General features: G+C 49.5%; 1 protein-coding gene across 2 annotated transcripts in view; it reads right to left on the bottom strand.

Annotated features, from left to right (window-relative positions):
• Positions 1 to 24,036, bottom strand: part of FGD5 (FYVE, RhoGEF and PH domain containing 5) — a 123,159-nt gene that overhangs the window by 20,238 nt on the left and 78,885 nt on the right. For both annotated transcript variants that reach the window (XM_060307223.1, XM_030840855.2), the window contains exons 6-11: positions 12,001 to 12,161; positions 11,574 to 11,730; positions 10,870 to 10,957; positions 9,164 to 9,214; positions 8,521 to 8,579; positions 1,403 to 1,474 (exon numbers count right to left, since the gene is read on the bottom strand). In XM_060307223.1, the coding sequence (XP_060163206.1) occupies positions 1,403 to 1,474; positions 8,521 to 8,579; positions 9,164 to 9,214; positions 10,870 to 10,957; positions 11,574 to 11,730; positions 12,001 to 12,161 (588 nt within the window). The remainder of the gene's footprint in view (positions 1 to 1,402; positions 1,475 to 8,520; positions 8,580 to 9,163; positions 9,215 to 10,869; positions 10,958 to 11,573; positions 11,731 to 12,000; positions 12,162 to 24,036) is intronic.

Raw genomic sequence — 24,036 nt, 5'->3', positions numbered from 1 at the left:
GTACCAGAGAGCAACTCGTGGGAGAATTCCCAGCTTAGGAGACGCGCCCCGTGTTTGGTGGAGCAGCTCTGCGGACAGGCACCTGGCCTTTCAGGAGCATCCACCTTGAATTACACCAACCCCAGACACCGTTCCGGCCACAGAGTGGTCCAGACAATGACTCGCTTGCTGGTTCGCTACCACAAGGGGTCCAATTGGAACAGAGCCTTTGAAAGTTTGCTAAAATGGCTGAAGACCTGTGAACAGTTGCTACAGCCCCCTCAATTCTGGAGGATACAAATAGATGTTTAATAAATATTCACTAAACTGATGACTCGGGCCAAAACATTAGGTGTGACTTTACACCTAAGTGCAATCTCTCATTCTTTGTTCCTTGTCCTTCATGGACTGGAACAGGTAATAAACATATTTTTGACTATTCTTGAGCTGAGTTTTTTTTTTTGCGGTACGTGGGCCTCTCACTGTTGTGGCCTCTCCCGTTGCAGAGCACAGGCTCCGGACGCGCAGGCTCAGCAGCCATGGCTCACAGGCCCAGCCGCTCCGCGGCATGTGGGATCTTCCCGGACTGGGGCCTGAACCCACGTCCCCTGCATCGGCAGGCGGACTCTCAACCGCTGCGCCACCAGGGAAGCCCTTGAGCTGAGTTTTATGTTTTCCATTTGGAAGCTTAAAGTGGATAAATTTGTCTCTTAAAAAATGTTATTTCTAAATTTATTTATTTATTTTTATCTGCACTGGGTCTTCTCTGCTGTACACAGGCTTTCTCTAGTGGCGGCGAGCGGGGGCTGCTCTTTGTTGTGGTGCATAAGCTTCTCACTGCGGTGGCTTTTGTTGTTGCAGAGCATGGGCTCTAGGTGCACGGGCTTCAGTAGTTGCAGCACACAGGCTCAGTAGTTGTGGCTTGCGGGCTCTAGAGCGCAGGCTCAGTAGTTGTGGCACACGGGCTTAGTTGCTCCGTGGCACGTGACATCTTCCCAGACCCGGGTTTGAACCCGTGTCCCCTGCATTGGCAGGCAGATTCTTAACCACTGCGCCACCAGGGGAATCCCCAAAAATGTTACTTTTAAAATGCTTTGTTGGGGTTCCTGAGAGATGGTTTCCCTGATTTCCCAGCAACTGGACTAAACTAAGAATACTGGTGTCTCTTTTTCTCAGAGGGACATGGAACCCAAATGGCACTGTTTCTTTAAAGGCCCTGAAAGCGGAAAAGCCCAGGGGAGGCAGCTGGGGGGCCTGGGGAGCCCAGCAGAGCCCTTGCCCTCCCCCCACCCTCCTGGGTGAAAGGCACCTGCAGCCAGGCCTGCCTGGGGCCAGCCCAGCTGAACAATGGGGCTTATCAAGGCCTCGCCTGCCTGCCGGGCTGCCCCTTGCCCTTGCCCTTGGCAGCAGTGGTGGCACTCACCCTTCCTGGCTGGAGGAGATCCCCTTGGCCCCGAACGCTGTGCTCAATGTGGACCAGCTTCTGTAGGTTTTCCTGCGGGCGGGAGCAGGGCGAGGGGGAGATGGTCAGGACGCCTCATCTCCTCTGTAAGGACTGGCATTGTTTCCACTTCAAAGAAGGAAATGCAGCCCAGAAGGGACTTGCTTCCAATCTGACCTCCTGTCGGTGGCAGGACCAGGAGTTGAGCCTGGGTCTGCAGGATGCCACCTGTGTGGACTGCCTACAAGCAGGCTAGTCTCTCTGGGCCTGGGGTCTGACACTGCCATCTTTCTGCAGGCCGTGGAGATGGTCACGTGGCCTCACTGTGCCGTCCGATACCTGTTTGTCTCCCGGGCTCTGCTCCTACTCTAGCCTGTGTCCCCTGTAACGCCTGGAGCATCCGGACCTCAATAACCCAGAGGTGACAGATGTCCAAGGCCGGACTGGCTCTGTGGGCTTGTGTCCTTTGTGGGGGTGGGGGGCGGGCAGGGCCTGAGAGAGAATAACGAAAAAACCGTAGCACCTGTGGAGGAAATGCTCTGTACTCCCTCAAGAAAAACAAGTGTGCCGGGAGCTCCCTGTCGGTCCCTCACTGGGAATCCACAATACGTAAGGTGACATGCCCCCAGGCCTATGCACACCATCCCGTAAAATGAGAAATGACAAGCACCTAACCCATGGGGCACATGCCCCTTAACCTTTTGCAGGGTTGTTTCTAAAGCCAATGAACAAGGTGAAAATTGTGTGTAGAGAAACTGTCTTGAATTTCAGGCCTTGACACTGTCCCCAGTTTAGGGCATAAAATCCTACCCATTAGAAATGTATATAAGTTGTTCCACTTCCGCTTAGCATGTAGGAGCTGCAAGGAAACCATGCCCCCAACCTAACAGGGAGAAAAAGCCATATCATCTGCAAAAGCATAACTCTTCTTATGCCTATGGGAGAGGTGGGGTCCCAAGGCCACTGGGTGAACTGAGTCCCAAAGACGGACCACAGCCCCACCATGGAAACACAAGAGGAACGAGCTATTCTGCCTTTGGCAACACATGGGGGAGGAGGTGGCCGGCATAAAAAAGGTGAGAAGAAAGCAGCTAAAATGTTGATAGATTCTTAAAGGTCAGGTGTGGACTGGTGGGACAACTCAGAATAACAGGGAGCCCCAGACACAAGGCGCATCTGCAGTCACTTGCAAGCTCTTTTCCAGGAGTTTCTGCCAGATACTTATAAAGAAGACTGGGGCCAGAGAGAACCCCCTCTTGGTGGTGAAGGCAAGCAGGCTACCACTGGGGGCTGGAATAAAACCCTGCCCACTTCCACAGGCCCCTCTCTGGTACAAAACCCTTCAGTCACTGGGGGAGGTGGGGCAACCCTCCCACTCCCAGAGCCCAGGCAAAGAGCTGCCCACTGCTTCTGGGGAAAGGGCAGAAGCAAAAGACATCTGTTCCAAGAAGAGGTGGGTAACCTCTCAGGCCCAGGATTGTGCACCAACACAAAGCAGAAACCTGTCAAAGACCCGCCACAGACACACAGCAGAGTTTTGCCACCATGCAGAGGAGGGGCAGGAATGCTGAGAGAGCCTGGCTCACAGGCCCTACTTAAGACTGAGGCTTGTCCAGGAGAGCTGTGACCTATGAGCCTAGCACGGAGTAACAGGAAACAGTGGTCTACCCCTGAGAAGGGGAAGGGGCAAGAACAAGGAGATCTCCAAAGATGGAGCAGGAACATAAGAAAAACTCTCCAGCACCTCAGGCCCAACACACAGCATCAGGTAACAGCAGCCCCCTTCTGGAGGAGCGTGAAGTCTGTGGGGCTCTGAAGGCGAGGATGGTGACAACAAAACCTAAACCCAGCTCAACTACTGACTGGATTGATGCAACTCCCACCCTCGACATGAATGGCATGAGTAAAAAAGAAGCATGTCCACTTCTGGAGGTAGACACTATTTCCCCCAGTCTCTACAGTTCTTCTACACATAATGTCTGGTATTTGATTAAACATTACGGCAAACACAAAAAACAAGAACAAACCCCAACTCATTTTCAAGAGATAAAGCATTCAAGAAAACCAGAATGTGAGGTGACACAGATGTTGGAGCCATCAGACAGGGACATTAGAATGACTATGATTCATATGTTAAAGGAGCTAGTAGAAAAGGTAGACAGCATGCATGAACAGACGGAAATGTGAAAAATAAGAAATGTGGTATCAGAAATGAAGAATTCCTTTGACAGGCTTAACAGCAAACTGAACACAGCTGAGGAAAGAATGAATGAACTTGGAGATAGGTAAGTTGAGATTCACCAAACTGAAACACAAAGAGAAAATAGAGTGTGGGGGTGGGGAGGAAGAACAGGGCATCCAAGAGAATTTTCCAAAATTAATGAACAACAACAAACCACAGGTCCAGGAAGTTTAAGAATCACAACAGGATAAATGCCACACCCCTCCAAAACACACATACTTAGATATCATAGTCAAACTTCTGAAAGTCAAATGTAAAGGGAAGATCTTGAAGGCAGCTAGTAAAAAAGGGACACTTTACATAAAGAGGATAAATATAAACATTGCAGCAGATTTCTTATCAGAAACTAGGCAGGCCATAAGACAGTGGCATGGCATCTTTGAAGTATTGAAAGAAAATATTGGTCAACCCATATTTCTATACCCAGGAAAAATATTTTTCAAGAAGGAAGGTAAACTGATCAATTAAATAAATGGATGTTGGATGGCAGGAGCCAGGTTTCTCCCTGTTGGAGTGGAAATTTACAGATAAGCCAGGGAAGGAGGCTGGAATGATCCATTTGGTAAGAATCAGAGTTGAAGACATCAGTAAGAACTCATATCTAGCTTAATACAGGTGGTTATATATAGAAATAGCTATAAATATGAGTATATACACAGGTTGGTATATACACATTTATTACTTTGCTCTATAGCTAAGAGAATCTAGAAGAAATGATACCCCAATAGCAATGAGCAAACCTGGTGCCCAGATCTTGGTTTCTAATACCATTAACCAATTAAAGGAACCAAGCCTCCTTGGAGAAATAGCTGATTCTAGGACTGGGGCAGGAAATATACAACATGATCCTGGACCATCCAGTAGTGCCAGAAAGTAAGGAAGTGCTCAAAAAATAAATAAACAAAATAAAAACCCCCACCCAAACCCACATCAATGGGGGTATATGTAAGAGGCACAGGAACCAACTGGCCAGGTTCTCAATGGCCAAAGATGGAACAATTTGAGAAATAAAATAAAGTAGATGGGATTAGAACTCAAACATAAAATAAATATACGTGAATTCTTACTGATATAAATAATTTATTTAGAATTAGTGAATACATTAATAAATGAGAGAGAAGAGACAAATCTCCCTTGCAGAAGAATTCCAAATAATTTAGGTAGATACTCTGCTCTCAAGGAGAGGGAGCATTATTCCTCACTCCTTAAATGTGGGCTGTGCATAAGTGACTTTCCTCCAAAGAGTACGGACAGGGCAGGTGGGGGTGGAACTTTACATGGAGAAATCCGACAAACACAACCTTGGCCAGGTTATCACAGTCAACATCAACAGTCATACAACAGGTTGCCAGTATGTACCCTTCATATGCTATGATGAGAACAGTACTTTCTGTGATCTTCCGCCTAAACTACAAACCTAGTCTAATCATGAGAAAAACATCGGACAAATCCCAACAGAGGGCATCCTACACTATAACTGATTGGTATTCTTCAAAACTGTCAAAGTTATCAAAAACAAAGAAAGCCTGAGAAACTGTCACAGTCAAAGGAGCCTAAGGAAACGTGACATCTAAAAGTGATGTGATAAATATCTAAAAATCTTATATGTTCTGGTATAATGTTTAAGTCATAATTCTAGTTATTACTTTAAAATGTATATCTCAGAAACAACTAAATTTCCTTGTCAATTGCATTATTACGAACTTTCATCAAATCTTTAACCATGGTCATTTTTAAGTCTTTTGTCATTTACAGACAGTTCTGGGTATACTCTGATGCTTTTGCAAAAATGTTCCTATAAAAGGGTTTCATCTTCAAGGAATTCATGGAAAAGACTCTGACAAGTAAAGGTTTCTGGTAACTGACGATACTGCTGAACTGGAAGAGTAAGCATTTTCAGAACTCTAATGGAAAACTGATGAATTCATAAAAGTGCTAACAAAAGATCAAGAATGAAAAAGAAATTAATTACATGGGACTGAGTGAACTGATGAGGATGATTATAATTTTTGTGACTTTCTGTTTGAATAAAAAAAAAATCCCACAAGGACTCAGAGGCAAAAAATATACAAATCAATTTTCACTGCAAAGTAAAGGAGCTGTTACAGTGGAGGATTACTGGACTGAATGTCAATATTATGACATAGTGTGAGTGTGTTTCATGTTCGGTAATTGCAATCATTGTTGCTTGCTTTTGTTGTGGTCACCCATTTACAATGCTTGGTGTCAGTTTATTTATCTCTTGTAAAATAAAATACAGTGTGTGTGAAAAAAAAACCAAAACAAACAAAAAAAATAAAAATAAAAGTGATGCGATATCCTGGATGACAACCTGGAGAAAACATTAGGCAAAAATTAAGCAAATCTGAATGGACTATGGTCTTTAGTTAATAATACTACATCAATATTGGTTCTTTACTGTAACAAATGTACCACGCTAATATAAGATGTTCGTAACAGGGGAAACTGTGGCACGCGTGCGAACTTTCTGTATAATCTTCTCAATGTTTTCTATACATTTAAAACTGTTCCCGAAAAAGCTCTATTCAGAAAGCAGAATGGTGGTAGCCAGGGGCTGGGGAGAGGTGGGGATGGTGGTGTTTCACACTGTGTGTTGGATGGTATGTGGGTCCCATTTTGGATTGGCGGGGTGGTGGGATCTGGCTTTTCCTGGAAACCATACCTCCAGCTATGACCTGTGTGAGGAACTGTGGTAATGGTTTGATGTGAGCATAAACCCCAAACGAACGCTGCCCTCCTCCAAGTAGCCTTCGCTGGTCCTCACAACCAATAAGTACTTTCCAGATTCTACTGAAGGCCATCTAGATTCATGGAAGACTTTGCAAAAAGGGGTTCTGGCACCATCAAACATATTTTAATAGGATCACTCTGGCTGCCAGATGGAGAATGGAATGGCAGAGCTGGGAGGTGATGAGGCCTGAGCTGGAGGGGGACCAGGGGGGAGGGGGAGGCAGAGCCCCAGTCCATCTTTCAGGAACACTCACAGCCACTGAGCTCTGCGTCGGGGTTGGGTTATCTGGACCCGCCCGTCCATGGCTCAGGCAGAGTCCTAGCCCGATCCCAGCAGGCGTGAGGTGGAGGCCACTAGTCCAGAGCAGGCCTGGTGCAGTGTCCACAGGCAGCTGGAGAGACAACAGCCAGCCTGCATCTTGGCGTAGCATCAAGCCTGGCCCTTGGAGAAAGCCAGGAGGGTGTTTGGCCGTGGGCTACTCCAGTTGTTCCTCCAGGCAGGGGCCATGTGCAGGAGCTCACCACAGGAGGGAAGACACAGCCCTTCCTGACCTAGATTTTCCCTTTTGGAAGCAGAGGCATATCCCTCCTAAAGGGAAGTGTAGGCAGCCCAGCCCATCTGCTGCTACGTCACGACAGGGCGCCGACTCCAAAGCACCTCTGTTTTTTGGCTACAGTGAGGGAAATCTCACTGTATGTACAAAATGCCAAAATGCCAGAGAGCAGGGAGCCCACGGACACCGGAGGGGGCTGGGTGCTGATGACAACAGCGTGTCTGACCCCCTGGATTTCGCACCCAGCTGTCTTCAGCCTCCACACTTGCACATGTCTCCACCAGCCACCTTGACTTCTCCCCTCAGACTCTTTTCCGACCGCACCTATGCTGTTCCCATCTTCCAGCCACGCTGGGTGACCCTCTGAACTCTGACATGTCTGGCACTTTCCCATCTCCATGCCTGTGCCCAGGCCAGGCCCTCTTCCTGGACCACCCTTGCTCCCTCTGCCTTCATGGCACACGCACATTCCTCCCTGTGTGGGCTCCTCCTGTATCACTGCTTCTCAGTGATCTCCCTGCTGGAGAGATGAATCCCTTCTCTGAACCTTGTAGCACTTTCTCTCTCTCCCTCACGATGTTTATCATGGTTCTTCATGTCCACGTATTTACTGCTCCACTAAGCTGTGATTTTCTCAAGGGCTGGGATTCACGTCTTAGCTCTGCATCTCCAGACCCCAACACAAGACGTGACATGCAGCAGGGGTCCAAGAGACGTTATTTCCTTTCCCCTATTTCTATCTGCTGATGACTGATTACACGGATGCTCTGCATACCTGCCACAGCAAAGCTGAGCAACAGCTCGGCATACACACCACCATCACTCCCACCTCTGCCTGTGGAAGACATCACTAACCGATCACTGAACTCTTTCCCACTGGCCTAGGACTCGGCCTCAGAATCGTTCTTAACACACAGCTCTAGCATATTTACTGCTTAGAGGAGCAGAAAATATGTGGACACAAGTAACTGTGGTAACCACGGGAACAGAGTTGGGAGGTGGGATAAAACTGGCCATCCTGGACAGAAACGCAGCAAGCATCTGATCACCTCCCGAATGCAGAGTTATACACTGTCAGAACCAGGTGTGCTTTAGAGCTCACATGTTCTCGTGGATGAACGGCTCTCAAACTTTTGTGGGCCATTTATTTGGGGTGCTTGTTAAAAATGCCTATCTCTGGACCCTATCCCAGAAGTTCCAACTGGGAAGACCTAAGGCGTGCCTAGGAATCTGTAGTTTACAGACCACTCCAGGTGCTAACGCAAATGTTCTCAGACTACAGTCTGGGCACTACTTATCAGGTCTGTGCAAGTCTGCAGCCTCCCTCACTATTCAAATAAATGGTGAACTGGAGACCCAGAGAGGGACACACAGTACCTGAGGTCACACAGCACATGTCAGCGCCAGAACCCATGGCTTGTTGCAAGATCCCATGAGATAAATGGTTGCCTGCGCCCCTCACCAAGAAGTGGGGTATCACAAGGCAGACCTGTGCAGGGTGGAGGGGCTCCTGGAACCTGCAGCCAACGGAAGCTACCCAGGGCTGGACTTACCCCTTGCTCCATGCTGTCATTGGCGCGGTCTGTGACCTTGGAGATGAGGGTCAGCGAACCTACAGAAAGAAGCAGAGCCGAGGGCTGGGCCTCCTGGGGCGGGCCGGGCTAGCTGCCACCTCCTCGCCTCTCCCCACGCAGGATCCCTGCAGGGCCTTGTGTATGGGTGACACCAATTCTTCCCATGGCCGGGTCAGGTCACTGGCCCAATCCCAGCTTGGCCACTACCACCTAAGTGACCTTGACAGTCACGTGACCACCCCATGCCTCAGTTTCCTTGGCTGTAACTAGAATATGTTAAAATAGGGACTGCCCCGGCAGGTCGCGTGCAGGGACAGCCACACAGAACTGGGAGGAAACAGGGAGTCTGGGTGAGATTTTTAGACCTGGCACTACCTCCTATCACTGAATTCTGATCACCTCCTTCTCCTCCTCTGACTGGACGTCAGCCCATCCCAGGGAGTCCCCATGGTTGAGGTGAAGGGGAGTCACTTGGCAGCCCCGGAGGCCTCACGTCCCCTGCACACCCAGCTGGGGGGAGGGGGCTGTGTTGTGTGCCTGGGATCTGGTGTAGAGTCCAGAGTTGGGGAGAGGGACCAAAACAGGAATGTATCCCCTTCCTCTGGGTTCACACCGGACTTACCCTGTGTGTTATCGTACTCAGCCGAGTCCGGGCAAAGGTTATTTAAATAGTCTGCAGACAGAACAAGAGCCAGGAGTCAGTTTGCCCTGGGGAGGCCAGCCCCTCGTGTCCACAACAGGAGCCCCTCTGTCTCCAGAGACGGAATGAGACTTCCAGAAGAATGAGGTGCCCACCCTCTCTTCTGTTAGCCCATCACAAGAACACACTGGCACAAAAGTGGGCCCCCAGAATCACCACCAGCATCACGCCCACCACCGCTAGTCATTCATTCACTCATTCCACAAATATCTATTCAGCACCTGCTGTGTGGCTGGCACTGTGCTATGCCAAGGAAGCACACAGTCGGCTGGGGGAGACAGATGTGGCCGCCAACATGGCAGAGTGGGATGTGTCAGACCCTTAACACATTTACACGCGTAAGGCTCGACACGGGCTGGTCTTGCTCCAGCTACCTCTCCAGGCCTCTCGTTTAGTGGGGCAATGTAGGCATTCTTGCTACTTCTTGAACGTGCCAAGCTTGCTCAGACCCCAGGGCCTTTGCACTTACTATTTCCACCACCTGGTACTCTCTTCTTCCAGATCTTCATATCGCTCATGTCCTCACGTCACTGATATCTCTGTTCAATGTTACCTCCTCAGACAGGTCTTCCCTGAGGGATGGATCTAATACGGCATCCCTGTTCCCCTGAATGTCCTTAATCTGCTTTATTTTTCTGTAAAGCTCTTATCACGGACATATTATACTTTTATTTCCTTATTTGTTTGTTCGAGTATAAGCTCCATAGCGTCACAGAGTTTGTTTAATTCACTTCTACCTTTCCAGCATCTAGCACAGAGCCTGGTACACAGTAGGTGATTCATAAATACTGGTTGAATTAGATGAAAAAATCCTCCATCTCCTGGCCCTAATGTCTTTTCTTACAGCCTGGCTGGTCCCTGGAGTTACATGCCTGTCTCTATGTGTGTAGTTCCATCTTCCCCACCAGAGCACCAGCTCCTGAGCCAGGGGTCTCTGTCCATTTAGAAGGCAGTTGCTCAGGACAGAGGTAAGAGTGTTTCTGGCAGGCAGAGGTAGGGGAGGGGATGACACTCCTGAGGGAAGTTTGTATAGAAGGAAGAAACAAGGACCTGGGGCAGAGCCCCAAGAATCACTGACATTTACGGGGCCATGGAGAGTGGCCAGTAGAGATGGAGAGGGAGCGGTCAGAGGGGTCAGAGGGAGGCAGGGAGAGAGTATACCACAGAAGCTCCGGGAGGAAAGGGCTTCGAGAAGCAGGAAGTGGTCAGCGGCAAAGCCACAGAGAGGGCCAGCAGGTCCAAGGGGGAAAACATCCGCTGATTCAAGAGGGCTTTGGTGATAAGACAGCTTTAGGGAAATGAGACCCACTGAGCCAGGGAGGAAATGCAGCCCAGGGGAAGGTGTGAGTTCCTGTGTGTTAGGACGGAGAGGCTTAAGGGAGACGTAGCAGGTGGCCACTCGGGCAAGTTTCCACGTGGCAGCAGGGGATCCAAAGCTCAGCCGGAGGGAAGGTGGTGGCTGGGCCTGGCACCTCTGCAGGGGGTGACGGCATCCTTCCTCCCACCCCTTCCTGCTACAGTGGGAGGGGAGGTCTCATCGCATACCTTGCCAGGCCTCCCCCACCCCTCTGCAGGTGCTTCCCCTCCCCACACCAGCTCGGTACACCTTGACCTCCTGTGAGGCCCACCTGTGAGGAGCACTTGGTACTGGAACAGGCGCTGAACCACCCTCAGCAGCCGGTGCTTCACGTTCTGGCCACCTCCTTGCTGACTCTGCTGCTCCCAAGAGACAGGAGAACAAAACTCCATCAGAGACCCCTGCCTGAGGTCTCCGGGCTTACGGCATCCCACATGAGCCCATCCACACATGTTCCCTCCATGTCTTCTCCTGCCAGGCTGAGCATCTCCAAAACCAGGTTCCCCTCCTCCAGGGTGTCCTCCCAGATTAGCACCGCCCCACTCTGACAGTTCCATTCTTTCAGGCTCACAGACTGTGCTACACTCAGTTATACATCGCTCCCAGACCCTGCTTTGCACCTAATGTTAGTGGTAGAACAAAGTCCCTGATTTTGCTGCCCAGTAACTGGATCCCCAGTTGGTGGTCATTTGTTGGGCCCTCCGGTGGCTCAGGGCCCCAGCTTGCTTTGTGCTTCTCTCCTGGACAGAGAAACAGCTACTAAAACTCTCCCCATGGCTGGTGCTCACGGAGCTGTCATCAATGGCCCAATAGGGGATGTTCTGGGTTTCCCCTCCTGCTGGGTCACCCTCTCCTCCCTACCCCCAGGTCTGCCCGTCTGCCCCACTAAGAAGCCCCACTGATTTGCATTAAGCCCTTCCATGCCCACCCCCACCCCTGCATCCTTAGCGGGTTCTTGGACTACCGACAACCCACCTCAAATTCTCGGACGGCAGCTGCTAGCCGGGGGGCATGGAGGCAGTTCTCACCCAGCAGACTCAGGTACCTATCAAACTGCTGGATGTGAGCGGCATGGTGCTCAAACTCCTGCTCCCGGGCCAGGAAGACATCAGCCACCTTCTGCTGGCTCTCCCTGCAGCCAAGGAGGGGGCGGACAGGACAGCAAGAACTCAGCCTTGTGACCACACGGTGTTGGACGGTGAAGGTTGGCATTGCATCCCCGGTGGGGATCCCAGGTCGACTCTCCCACGGTTGTTTCACTTTGGGTGAACGACCTAACCCCTCCGTGTCTCAGCTTCCCCACCAGTCAAATGGAGACACCATTTCACATGGTGGGATTTTTACCCCACCTCCTGCATTCCCCAAGGCAACGAGGTGGGGACGGGGGTCCGGGGCCACTCACCAGTGTGACAGCCTCTCCTCCAGCTCCTCCAGGATCCCCTGGTGAAGGTCGCGGATGGGTGGGAGCTCACTCAGGCCACGTCGCAGCTCCTCCCTGGCCAACGTGTCCTTGCCCTCTTGGTCCATCTCATCCAAGGCCCCCATGACAGCTCCATGGAAATCCTGAAACCCCGAGAGGCCTGTTATGCATGAGTCGACTGGACTGAGCACAGTCCCCCAGGCAGCTCCTCCGCGGCTTTGGAGCCCTGGGTACATACTGATGGCACGGGACCTCACACCTGTGTCTCAGACCCTGTGAAATGGGGGTGACAACACGCACCTGGTGATCACAGGTAACTGATGCCCAAAGAGCCCCCCACGGCTCCCAGTATGGAGTAGGTTTAAAGCATGCTCATTCCTCCCCTTCCTTGTGGGACCTTGGGTGCACACTCTTCTTTTACAAGATGGGTAAGAAGTTGGGTAATTCCTTCTCTGAAGAAATATAAAGCTCTTGCTTTACAATTATCCATCTCTGAAGAGGTTCATGGGCTGTTCTTTCAAAACAAAGTCTAAAGAAACTATAGGCATCTGCTCCCTGGTGTAAAAATGGTGAAGATGATGACTGTAAAAACATTCATGTGTAGTGCTAAGAAATCAGGAAGGGGTACAAAGCTGTCTTCCTACCCTAACACAGCTGTGTAAAAAATGAATAAAGGAAAAAGCTGAAAGGGAATGAAATGTAAACAGTTACAGTGTCAGGGGTATAGAATTAGGAATGATTATTTTCCCTTGTTGCCTCTGTTTTCTAAAATTTCTGTATCATGATTACATACTTTAACAATTAAAGTAAATTTAGGGAGTTCCCTGATGGCGCAGTGGATAAGACTCTGCGTTCCCAATGCAGGGGGCCTGGGTTCGATCCCTGGTCAGGGAACTAGATCCCACATGCATGCCGCAATTAAGAATTTGCATGCCACAACTAAGGAGCCCATGTGCTGCAACTAAGGAGGCTGCGAGCTGCAACTAAGAAGCCCGCCTGCCACAACTCAGGATGTCACATGTTACAACTAAGGAGCTGGTGAGCCACAACTAAGGAGCCCAAGAGCTGCAGTTAAGGAGCCTGCCTGCCACAACAAAGACGCAGTGTAACCAAATAAATATTTTTTAAAAATTAAAGTAAATTTAATAAACATTAAGATTATAAAGAATGTACGACTTCTTTCTCACAACAAAAATGTCTGATCTTGGGTTTCCCTGGTGGCGCAGTGGTTGAGAGCCCGCCTGCCGATGCAGGGGACACGGGTTCGTGCCCCGGTCTGGGAAGATCCCACATGCCGCAGAGCGGCTGGGCCCGTGAGCCATGGCCGCTGAGCCTGCGCGTCGGGAGCCTGTGCTCCACAACGGGAGAGGCCACAACAGTGAGAGGACCGCAAAAAAAAAGAAAAAAAAAAGTCTGATCTTCAAATAAACATGCTCTTACATGAGACCCAGTACTACGGTTTTAAATACATGGACTATCCTGAAACCACCTTGAATCCTGAAGCAATGCACATCAGGTGAATCTCAGCATCAGCAGCCATGGTCCGGCCCAAATCCAGAAGGTGACGTCACCTTGTCAACATTCAGGAAGGACGACCACCCTGCCTGTTCAACTGCCTCCCTGATGGGGAACTCATTATGGGCAAGACAGTTAACCCCACTGCTGAATAGTTTTTACTGTTAGAAAAGTTTCTTTACATAGAGATCTGAAAAGGGAAAGTGCCTGAGAGGCAGGGAGGTGGATGGGGCAGACGGAGGCAAAGGTGGAGAGGGAACGAAGAGAGCAAAGAGAGCAGAGGGAGGGGTGCTGATGGAGAGAGCGAGACAGAGAACGGGAGGGGCAGAGACCCGGGGAGACTCTCTGGCTGCCCCGGAACATCTGTAAAGAGGCCACTGTGCTCCAGGAAGGGCAGCAGATGTGGAGGTTGCAAAGGTCCCCACTTCCTCAACACCTCACCCCGTCCTGCGTCCGGGAACGGCAGGGGGGACACGGGGAGGGCGGCCACCCTGGCTTGCACTCCCAAGGAGCGGGGATGAGTTGGTCCTGTCTGAGGCCGGCCCTAGCCAGCCCCAACACTCAGGTCGGAAACTGGGTGGAGAGAATGTGTGTCCTTAAGTGGAGGCCACACTCTTGGGCCATAATTAGAAACCGAATCGCATTGTACCTGAGCTACCAGAGCCTTTCCTGAAAGCAAGTTTAGGAGGATGGAGAAAGTATGCATGACAATGAAAGGGCAGCTAGGTGGGGATGGCAGCCAGCAGGTGGTGCTACTGAATTCTTATTTCTGCCCACAGCTGGCTCTGGGACACTTGGGGTCATCCTGAACCTGGAGGGGAGGTTTCTCTGTTGACCTTGACCTGGCATGGGAGGGCCCACCCACTCCTCCCTTCGGCGTCTCTGTGTTCACTAGGACCCAGTCTCCAGCCCTGCAGGGTCTTCTCAGCTGCGGCATCCCACAGAAAGAGAGAAAACGTGCTTGATGAGGCTGATAACCCCTCCTGCCTGGCAGCTGGTGGACAGAGGACTTTAACACACCCCCTTATCGGCTCAGTGCCAGGTTCCAGCCCAGCTACCCCAGAAGAGGTCACGGGCAAGCTGTCAACCTATCTGAGCCTCAGTCTCCTCACCTGGAAAATGGGGATAACAGTACCACCAGGTATCTACAAAGTGAGGCTCCTGAGAGGCTCATCCTGATGTTTGAAACTGCTTTGTAAACTATAAAGCGCTATTCCTGCGGCAGCAATGGTTCAATTTTAGATATGACATCTTCAGAGCAGGGCCACATCTGTTGGTTTCCTCCCATGCTTCTGAAGTCCAGCAAAGCATGCGACACAGAGGTGTTTTATAATACTTGCTGATGGATGCACTGCAGCGCCCTTATTTACCAGAAAAGGAGAATGAGTCACGGGGGAGCCAAGACCCGAATAGGGTCACCCTGATACGCAGACCACAGTACACAGAAGGGGGTGGAGAGGGAGAGGGAGTGGGAACACGAAGGACAAGCAAAGACAAGGCTGATGGCTGCATTTGCATCACACTCCAGGGAGCTTAAATATTAATGGCTTTGCAAGCTGGCTTCTCATCTGTAATTAATTCTCACTCAATTGACTCAGTCCCAATGGGCAGGTCGGCCACCAACAGCATGACTCATTCCTTGAACTGGAGCACAATCGGAACCGTACAGACATCCTTTCTGCAAACTCGCATCGGCTGGAAGCGCGAGGGCCCGCCACCCCATCCATTGCTCCCTGAACGGTTTCTGCCATCACCGCACCTGGGGGCCTGGCAGCCACCACAGAGGGAGGAAGGGGGTAGAAGATCCGTGGTCCTCATCTCCTTATCACTCAACAAATATCCTGAGCACCTGCTCTGCCCCAAGCCCTGAGGGGACAGTGGGAACAGGAGAGACGCTGTTCTGCCGTCAAAGAGTTTGCAATCTAGGGGAAAAGCAGTGAGCAAAACGATGACGTCAACACAGGGGTGTAACTGCTGTGACGGGAAAAACACAGGGGCTGTGCAGACCACGGGAAGGAGACCCGGCTTAGCGCCAGGGAGGCAACGCCCACACTGAGACAAGAGGGGGAGTGTTCCAGGTGTGGGGACAGCACGTGCAAAGGCCCTGAGGTGGAGGAGGAACCGAGTTGGGTGTGGTTTGCGTGCCGTGGGTGTGTGCACGCATGCCGCGTGCAGGATTGGAGCATGATGAAGCTGGAGGGTCAGACAGGACCCACCCCACAGGGCCCTGCAGCAGGCTTAAGGGACTTGGGTTTCATCCTGGGGTGGTGAGGAATCACTGAAGGTGCTAAGCAGGGGAGCAAAGTGACCAGGTTATCTGTCTTTAAAAGTTCACTTTGTTGGGAGAACAAACTGGAGATGGCTGGAGTGGGAGACCAGTGAGAAGGCCGTTCCAGTCGTCCAGAACAGGGGAGAGGCCAGGACCCAATGGTGCCATTGTGGGAGAGAGTGCACGGACCAGAGTTGGTAAGGAGTACGAAGTGACTGGACCCCATGCCTGCAGGGTCCAGCCCAACCCCCTGGGGCACCGGAGGCCTTCCTGACTCGGTCTACCCTCTCACATACGTGCCTCCCCAGCTCTGTGTGGAGTTCCTGTTCCAACCCTCGAGGGCTCTAGAGAACGAGGACGAGTCCTTGTCTATCTAGACGGTTGCCTCCATGTGACCTGGGGCAAGTCACTCCACCACCATGGACCTCAATCTCCCCCTCTGCTAAATGCGGACACACGTACCTCTGCACAGGGTTTGTGCAGACCTCCTTCTGTCATGTTTTAGGAAGATTCGTTTCTGGGCCTTGCTTCTCCCCTAGACTGAGTGGTACTTATCTCTGTGCCCTGAGCACCCAGCCCAGGGCAGGTGCTCAACAAACAGCAACGCTGATGGTTACCGAACGCTTGCATTATTATTATTTCTATTTTACCAATAAGGGAATTAGGCCAGAAGGATTAAGTAACTCTCCCAAGGCCACCAGATGGTGAGATTTGAGCCCACGTCAGCCTGACTCCAGAACCCTGGCTCTTCCAGCTGCTTCATGCCAATTCCTCCTCTTATGACTGGCCCAGACAGGTAAGTGACTTGCTCAGGTCAAGGAGGGGAGACTGGAGCCCAGATCTCCAGAATCCTGGCCAGGGCTTTGCCCAACCTCAGAGACCCTGGGGCAGCCTCGGAGAGAGAGGCAAGGACGGCCTATGCCTCTGGAGCCCAGACGAGTCTCCTGGGAGCTCGCGGGGTTCCCAGGACCCTGCTCTGGACATGCCTGCAGTGGATGCAGGGACCTCACATTCAGGGGCCTGGTCCCCTGGCTCCTTTCCCCTTCTCCAAACCACTCATTGCATTTTCTGGGTGACATGGCATCTCCATTCTCTGGGCTAAACAGTTAGTGGGTGGCCAGAATGTCCTGCTCCTTGCAAGTGGTCAAACCACTGATGGTGCTGCCAGAAGTCAAGTGGACGCACTGGAATCCCATGAGTCCAAACGTACACCAACATCAACCTTGACCCACCTACGTTATAACTGCGCCCTGGCAGAAGCCGTGAGCTGTCCATGGCACATGACTTCATTTGACCTGTGACCCTCCAATCACCGGAGGATACTTTGGAACCCTGAATATGTTTCTGTGGGGCACGCAAAGACTTTTTAAACCGTATACAAAAAGTACTAACCATACAGAAAAAAACTGTTAAATTGGACTTCACGTTAGAAGATGAATACGGAAAAATGGAATTTGGTTGTTCTGTGTACTACTCCTAATCTTGTTACTTTTCTATAAATTTTACTTTTCATTTCATTTTATTTTTTGCCATACCACGAGGCATGCGGAATCTTAGTTCCCCAACCAGGGATCGGACCTGTGCCCCTTGCAGTGGAAAGACACAGAACCTTAATCACTGGATCGCCAGGGAAGTCCCATGAATTATTTTAAAATTATTTTAAATTATTTTAAAAAGTCTAAGAATAATTTTAAAAGTAAATAAGATAAGAACAAAATGCTTAGGAATAAATTTAACCAAAGAGGCATAGAACATGTACTCTGAAAACAACAAAACATCACTGAAAGAAACTAAAGAAGACCTACGTAAATGGAAAGTGTCGCATGTTCACAACTTAATATTGTTAACAGGTCAGCACTCCCGAGTTGAAAGACAGATTCACATCAACCCCTATCAAGACCCAAGCTGCCTTTTTTACAGAAATTGACAAGCTGCCCTAAAATTCATACGGAGATGCAATAGCCCAAACAACCTTAAAAAAAGAACAAAGTTGGAAGACTCACACTTCCTGATTTCAAAACTTCCTATGTGGCTATAAGAATCAAGACTGTGTGGTAATGATGGAGGGACAGACATTTATATTAATGGAATAGAAATAAACCCTCACATTTACGGTCAGTTGATTTTTGACAAGGGTGCCAAGAAAATTCAATGGAAGAATAATCTTTTCAACAAATGGTGCTGAGATATTTGAATATCCATATGCAAAAGAATGAATTTGGATTCCTTCTTTAGATCACACACAAAAATTAACTCAAAATCAAAGATTAAAGGTAAGAGCTAATACTATATGGGACTTCCCTGGAGGTCCAGCTGTTAAGACTTCACCTTCCAGTACAAGGTGGGTGGGTTCGATCCCTGGTCGGGGAGCTAAGATCCCACATGCCTTGTGGCCAAAAAACCAAAAAACATAAAACAAGCAGTACTGTAACAAATTCAATAAAGACTTTAAAAATGGTCCACATCAAAAAAATCTTTAAAAAAAAGAGATAATACTATAAAACTCTTTAAAAAATGAGAGTAAATCTTTGTGATTTGGGGCTAGGCAAAACTTTCTTACCTATGACACCAAAAGCACAAGCAAGGAAAGAAAAGATAGATCAATTAGAGTTCATCAAAATTTAAAACTTTTATGCTTCAAAGGATACTATCAAGAGAGTGAAAAGACAACCTACAGAACAGGAGGATATATTTGCAAATCATGTATCTGATAAGGGACTTGTATACAGAATTACAATAAAAAGACAACCTATTGAAAGATGGGCAAAGGATTTGAAAAGACATTTCTCCGAACAATATATACAAATGACCAAGAAGCACATGAAAGGATGCCTAACATCATTAGTCGTCAGGGAAATGCAAAATCAAAGCCACAATGAGATACCATTTTGCACCCACCAGGATGGTTATCATTAAAAAGACATATAACAAGTGCTGCAAGGAAGTGGAGAAACTGGAAACATCATACTACAACGGCGGGAATGTAAAATGGTGCAGCTAACTTTGGAAAACAGTCTAGGAGTTCCTCAAAAGGTTAAAGAAAGGTTACCATATGGTCCAGCATACACTCCGAAGTATATACCCAAGAGAATGGAAAACGTGTTCATGCAGGAGTTTGCACATGGATGTTCACAGCAGCATTTTCATAACAGTCAAAAAGTGGAAAGAACCCAAATGTCCATCAACTGACGAACGGATAAACAAAAATATGGTATATCCACTCAAAGAAGTTTTACTTAGCCATGAAAAGGAATGAGTCAATGACACACACTACAACATGGATGAACCTTGAAAACATTATGGTAGATGACAGAAGCCAGTGTCAAAAGACCAAAAATTGTATGATTCCGTCTATATAAGATGTCCAGAATAGGCAAATCTATAGAGAAAGAACTGGACTGGTGGGTGCCTAGGGCTGAGGGGGGTGATAACTCAGGGGTATGGAGTTTCTTTGGGGTGATGAGAATGTGCTAAAATTGACTGTGGTAATGACTGTATAACTCTGAATATATTAAAAAGTATTGAATTTTATGCTTTAAACAGATGAATTATATGGTTATGAGATTTATATCTGAATTAAGCTGTTGAAAAAACTGAATAGGGAAGCCACAGATTGGGAGACTATTCACAGTACACATATCTGAAAATGGACTTGTGTCCAGGATACTTAAATAGCTCCTACAAATCAAAAAGAAAAAGACAGACAACCCAATTAAAAAATAAGCCTAGGACATTTTTCAAAAGAGGATTTCCAAATGGCTAGTAAACAGAGGAAAGATACTCAATTTCATTAATCATCAGGGAAATGCAAATTGAAATCGCATGAGAAACCACTACACGATCAGCACAATGGCCATGAGTGAAAGGACTGACAGTGTGGGTATGCCGGCCAGTGCATGGAGAAAGCGCTAGTCCTACACATCGCGAGTCGGGGTATATATTGCTTCGACCATGCTGTAAACCTATTTGGCAGCTTCTAATAAAGCCAAATCTATGCTCACCCTATGACCCGACAATTCTACTCCTAGGTAAATATTGAGGAGAAATGAGTTCCCTAGAACATTCATAGCAGCTTCGTAATAGCCTCAACTGGAAACAACCCAAACGATGTTTAACAGGAGGATAGATAGACCAACTGTGGGAGATCCATACGAAAGAACACTGATACACGGAAAACTGGTATGTATCTCACATTACGTTGAGCTAAAAAAAGCCAGAGACAAAAGGAATACACAATTCATGATTCCATTCAGATGAGGTTCAGGAACAGGCTAAACCAACTGAACGTGATGGAAAGTAAAATCGTGGTACCCTCTGGGGGGATGACGTCGACTAGGGCAGGGCACAAGGTACCTTCTGGGATGATGGGGATGGTCTACCTGGGTGGTGGTTACAAGTGCACACACAGGCATGTATTAAAAATTTGACCCCCACCCTTGAGATGTGTGCACTTACCTGTAGGTAAGTTACAAGACATTTTTTAAAAAAGCAAAACAGTTCTCTGAGGCCCCTGGGGGAGTGAGGACACGCAAGAGCTCCCCACTGCTTTCACGCTCCTCCAAACCCCTCGCGGCCTCTCCTGCCCTCACAGCCAAGTCAGTCCGCTTGGCCGGTCGCTGACGGCCCTTCAGGAGCTGGCCGCGCTGGTTTCTGCAGCTGACGCTCATTCCTTTACACCAGTGGGGCTCCAAGCAGAGTGTGCATCCAAATCTCCTGCCCGGCTTATTCAAACCCAGCTTGCTGGACCCCAGCCCCAGAGTTTCCATTCAGCAGGTCGGGCGAGGGGTTGGATCATTTAACATTTCTTCCACGTTCCCTGATGTCGCTGCTGCTGCTGGTCCCGGGGCCACACTTTGAGAACTGCTGCTTTATAAGAATCCTCTTTCCCAGCCTCTGTGTGTTTGTTCTGTGCCTCCAGCATCTGATCCATATCTTGCTCATCTTTCTTTCTTTCTTTAATAGACCTTTATTGGAGTATAATTCCTTCACAATACTGTGTTAGTTTCGGTTATACAAAGCTGCTTTCAAACGCCACCTCCATCACGAGGCCTTCCTGGGTTACTTCTGCAATCAGTCTAAGGGACTCTCAAGTGTCCTAGGGCCTCCAGAAATCCGGGGTCACAGCCTGAAGGGAGCCACCCCGATCTCAGAATGTCTCTGAAGTCTCATATTTTAGCTTAAAAATGAATGCATATTTTACATTATTCTCCAAAATATACCCAATTTAATTAATTTAAAATTTCACATCGAGAGCAAAGCGGAGGCTCTTAATAAATGTGCCGTGTTTATCCCGTGGCCTCAACTATGCCCCAGGCACCTACTGCATACCTGGGGCAGTGTAACCTGTATCCCAGCCTGAAAAGTAATGGCTTTACAAGGTTTTGCATTGTCAGGCTATTTACCTGCTCCGCATGTTTCTATTATCTTCCCTCCAATTAAGCAGAGAGCAGGTTGTGTCTACCCACTTTTGTTTCACCCTTGGATTGACCGGGCTTTGTTCACAACTGTGCTGAACAAAGCAAAATGTCTGCTACTTTCCCACTAGGTTCTCCATTTCAGGTGCAAATTGCAATCACCTGGGGAGCGTTTCCACTGGTTTCCATGACCAGGCTGCACTCCAGACCAATTAAACACAAACCTCTGAGGGTGGAACCCCAGCATCCATAGTTTTTTAAAGCCGCCGGGCCTGTGCGGAGGGAACTTACAGGATCACCCATCTGTGTGTCTCAAATGTTAGTACTGCCTGGAGGGTTCTGAAAACACAGATGGCCAGGCCCCACCCCCAGAGTGTCTGACTTAGCAGATCTGAGGTTCTGAGGTGGGATCTAAGACTATGCATCTCCCACAAGTTCCCAGGTGATGCTGATGCTGCTGGTTCGGGGACCACACTTTGAGAACCACTGATGTAGATGAGTCTTTCTCACACTGTACTCCGTGGAGACCCAGGGCCAAGGAAGGTGGAGTCAGAGCCGACTTTGGCCTCCACCTGCCTCTGAACAAAAGTGCCTCCACTTTCATCCACTCTTCATACTGGCATTCTGAGTGAAATTCCTTTGAAAACAAGCTTCCATGGCTAAAAATGTCTGAGTCCCATCAGCCATCTCAGGGTGAGGCATCAAGGAGAAAGAGACCTTCCAAGGTCACACAGCAATTTCTTTTCCTGAACTGAATGAAATACAGAGGGAAGAGCCACACGCCTAGCACAGGAAACTCCTCTACTGAGATGCCCCCAACAGCCACCGAATTCGTACCTCCCAAAATGGGGAGCTCACCAACCCCCCCGGCACTTCAGGGGGAAAGCGAGCACATTTTGTCACACGCAACTGAAATCTGCTTCTCTCTGCTTCTCCCAAAGATCAATGTGCTCTCTGCCAGCAAAGACTGAGAAACAGAACCCCCCAACCCCCGCCAACTTGATTAAAAAGTATTTCTTAGTGGGCAGGGGCTGCAAAAATAAGTAAGAGACAGCCTCGTTCCTGCCCCTGAAAAACAGCAAATCTTCCTGGCTGTACATCAACTTCCCCAGCATGAGGCCGTCTGGGGGCTTAGTCTGGGTTAAACTTGTGGTCCTCCAGCATCGCCCCCTCCCACCAAACCCACCAGACCAACCTTCCCTACAACTCCCTCACTACATCTGCCCTGCTCGAGTCCTCAGGGCTCCCAAATTCCTATGTCTCCTTTTTGAAACACGACACATCCTGGCATTCAGGCTCTGCCTGAAGACCAGCTCTCCAGACTCTTCCTGTACACCCTACACTCCCTAAGCCCTCCCATCTGTACACTTGTTTCTGTGGCTGCTACCTGCCAAAAGGCCTGTTTCCACTTCCTGTCCATCCATGTCCATCTCAACACCTCCTCTTCCAGGAAGCCTTCCTTGACTTCATTCCTCCCACTCACACTGACTCCTCCCTCCTCGGGCTCCTTGCCACCTTACTGGACTGTTCCACATTTATTTGTCTCCTCCCCCTTCTCAGGGCTCTGGAGTCAAACAGCCCTGGCTCCACTTCTCACTGGCTGTGTGACTTTGGGTAAGTCACTCACCTTCTCTGGGACTCAGTTCTGGATCCATCCAACCATGTGAGAAATATTAACTGAGCACAAACTATATGCAACTAAATGAGCTAACGTATGTAAATTGCTAAGCACACATAGGAGCTCAACAAATGCTCGATGGCTGGGTGAGAAAAGAGGGGACTAGGGGGGCCAAACTGACAGCACACCAATTTAGATGAATAAACTCAGAAAGTCGCCGAAAAGTCCCTCTAGATCCTCTGTTTGCCCCAGTCATGTCAGCACCGAGGCCACAGCCAAATTAAACTCCTACGTGCTGATAAGGAAGGGCTTCTGAATGACTCTCCTCTTTCTCCGAGCAGTCTGAGAAGTCGGGCTGTGTCCTGGGGTGCTCCTTACGCCCCTGACACCCTTTCCAGCAGTTACCACTGCTGAGAAAAGCAGGCGGTGCTGTCAGTGGGAGGGGCATAGGGAGGATCCATGAGCCTCTCCCTGCCCTTCTGTACCATGTCTGCCTAATACCCCTCCCAAAGTCCTTTCACCCCTTCATAAAAGCCTGCCAGTCGGCAGGCTCCCCCCTCCAGGGCACCTCCTTCCTCCCAGGATCCCTGAGAGCCCTCTCCTGACACTGCACCCTCCCTCGGGGAAATCTGAGCCTCTCCTGGAGCTTCAGTTAACTTCTCTACACTTGACCGCTTCTGGTGCACATCCTGCACCCAGCTGACCACTAGCACGTCCTTCCCCAAGACCCCCTCCCTCGACTTAACCCATCATCTGCCCCCAAGCCTAGCCTGACCCCCTCCAGCACTTGCTGTCTTAGTGAGTCAGCAAGTCAGCAAGCCAGAAATCTGGGGTCAGCCTGGAGCCTGCCCTCCCCCTCCCACACTCGACGGCCCACCAGTCCCAGGCACACAGTCCTCAAATCTGCCTGCAGCACCGCAGCCCACTCTCACTCTTGCTAGAATCACCCAACGGCCTCCCACGGACCTTCAGCGGATCAAACCCAAACCCCAAGCATGCCTCGCGGGCTCTCCGGGCTCTGCCCCGGCTGTGCTGGCCTCAGCGCTCACCGCTCTCTTACTCACAACGCTCCAGCCAGGCTGAACTTCTTTCCGTTCCCAATCACACCATTCTCCAGCTGGCCTCTGGGCCTTTGTACATGCTGATCCCTTTGCCAGGTGCAAGCCTTCCTCACTGCTCCCCACCCAGCTAACTCATCCCCA

The sequence above is a fragment of the Globicephala melas genome, chromosome 11 (assembly GCF_963455315.2).
Source record: "Globicephala melas chromosome 11, mGloMel1.2, whole genome shotgun sequence".
NCBI classification, from domain to species: Eukaryota; Metazoa; Chordata; class Mammalia; order Artiodactyla; family Delphinidae; genus Globicephala; species Globicephala melas.
The sequence above is the reverse complement of the archived record's forward strand: the minus strand, read 5'-3'. Positions and strand labels throughout refer to the sequence as shown.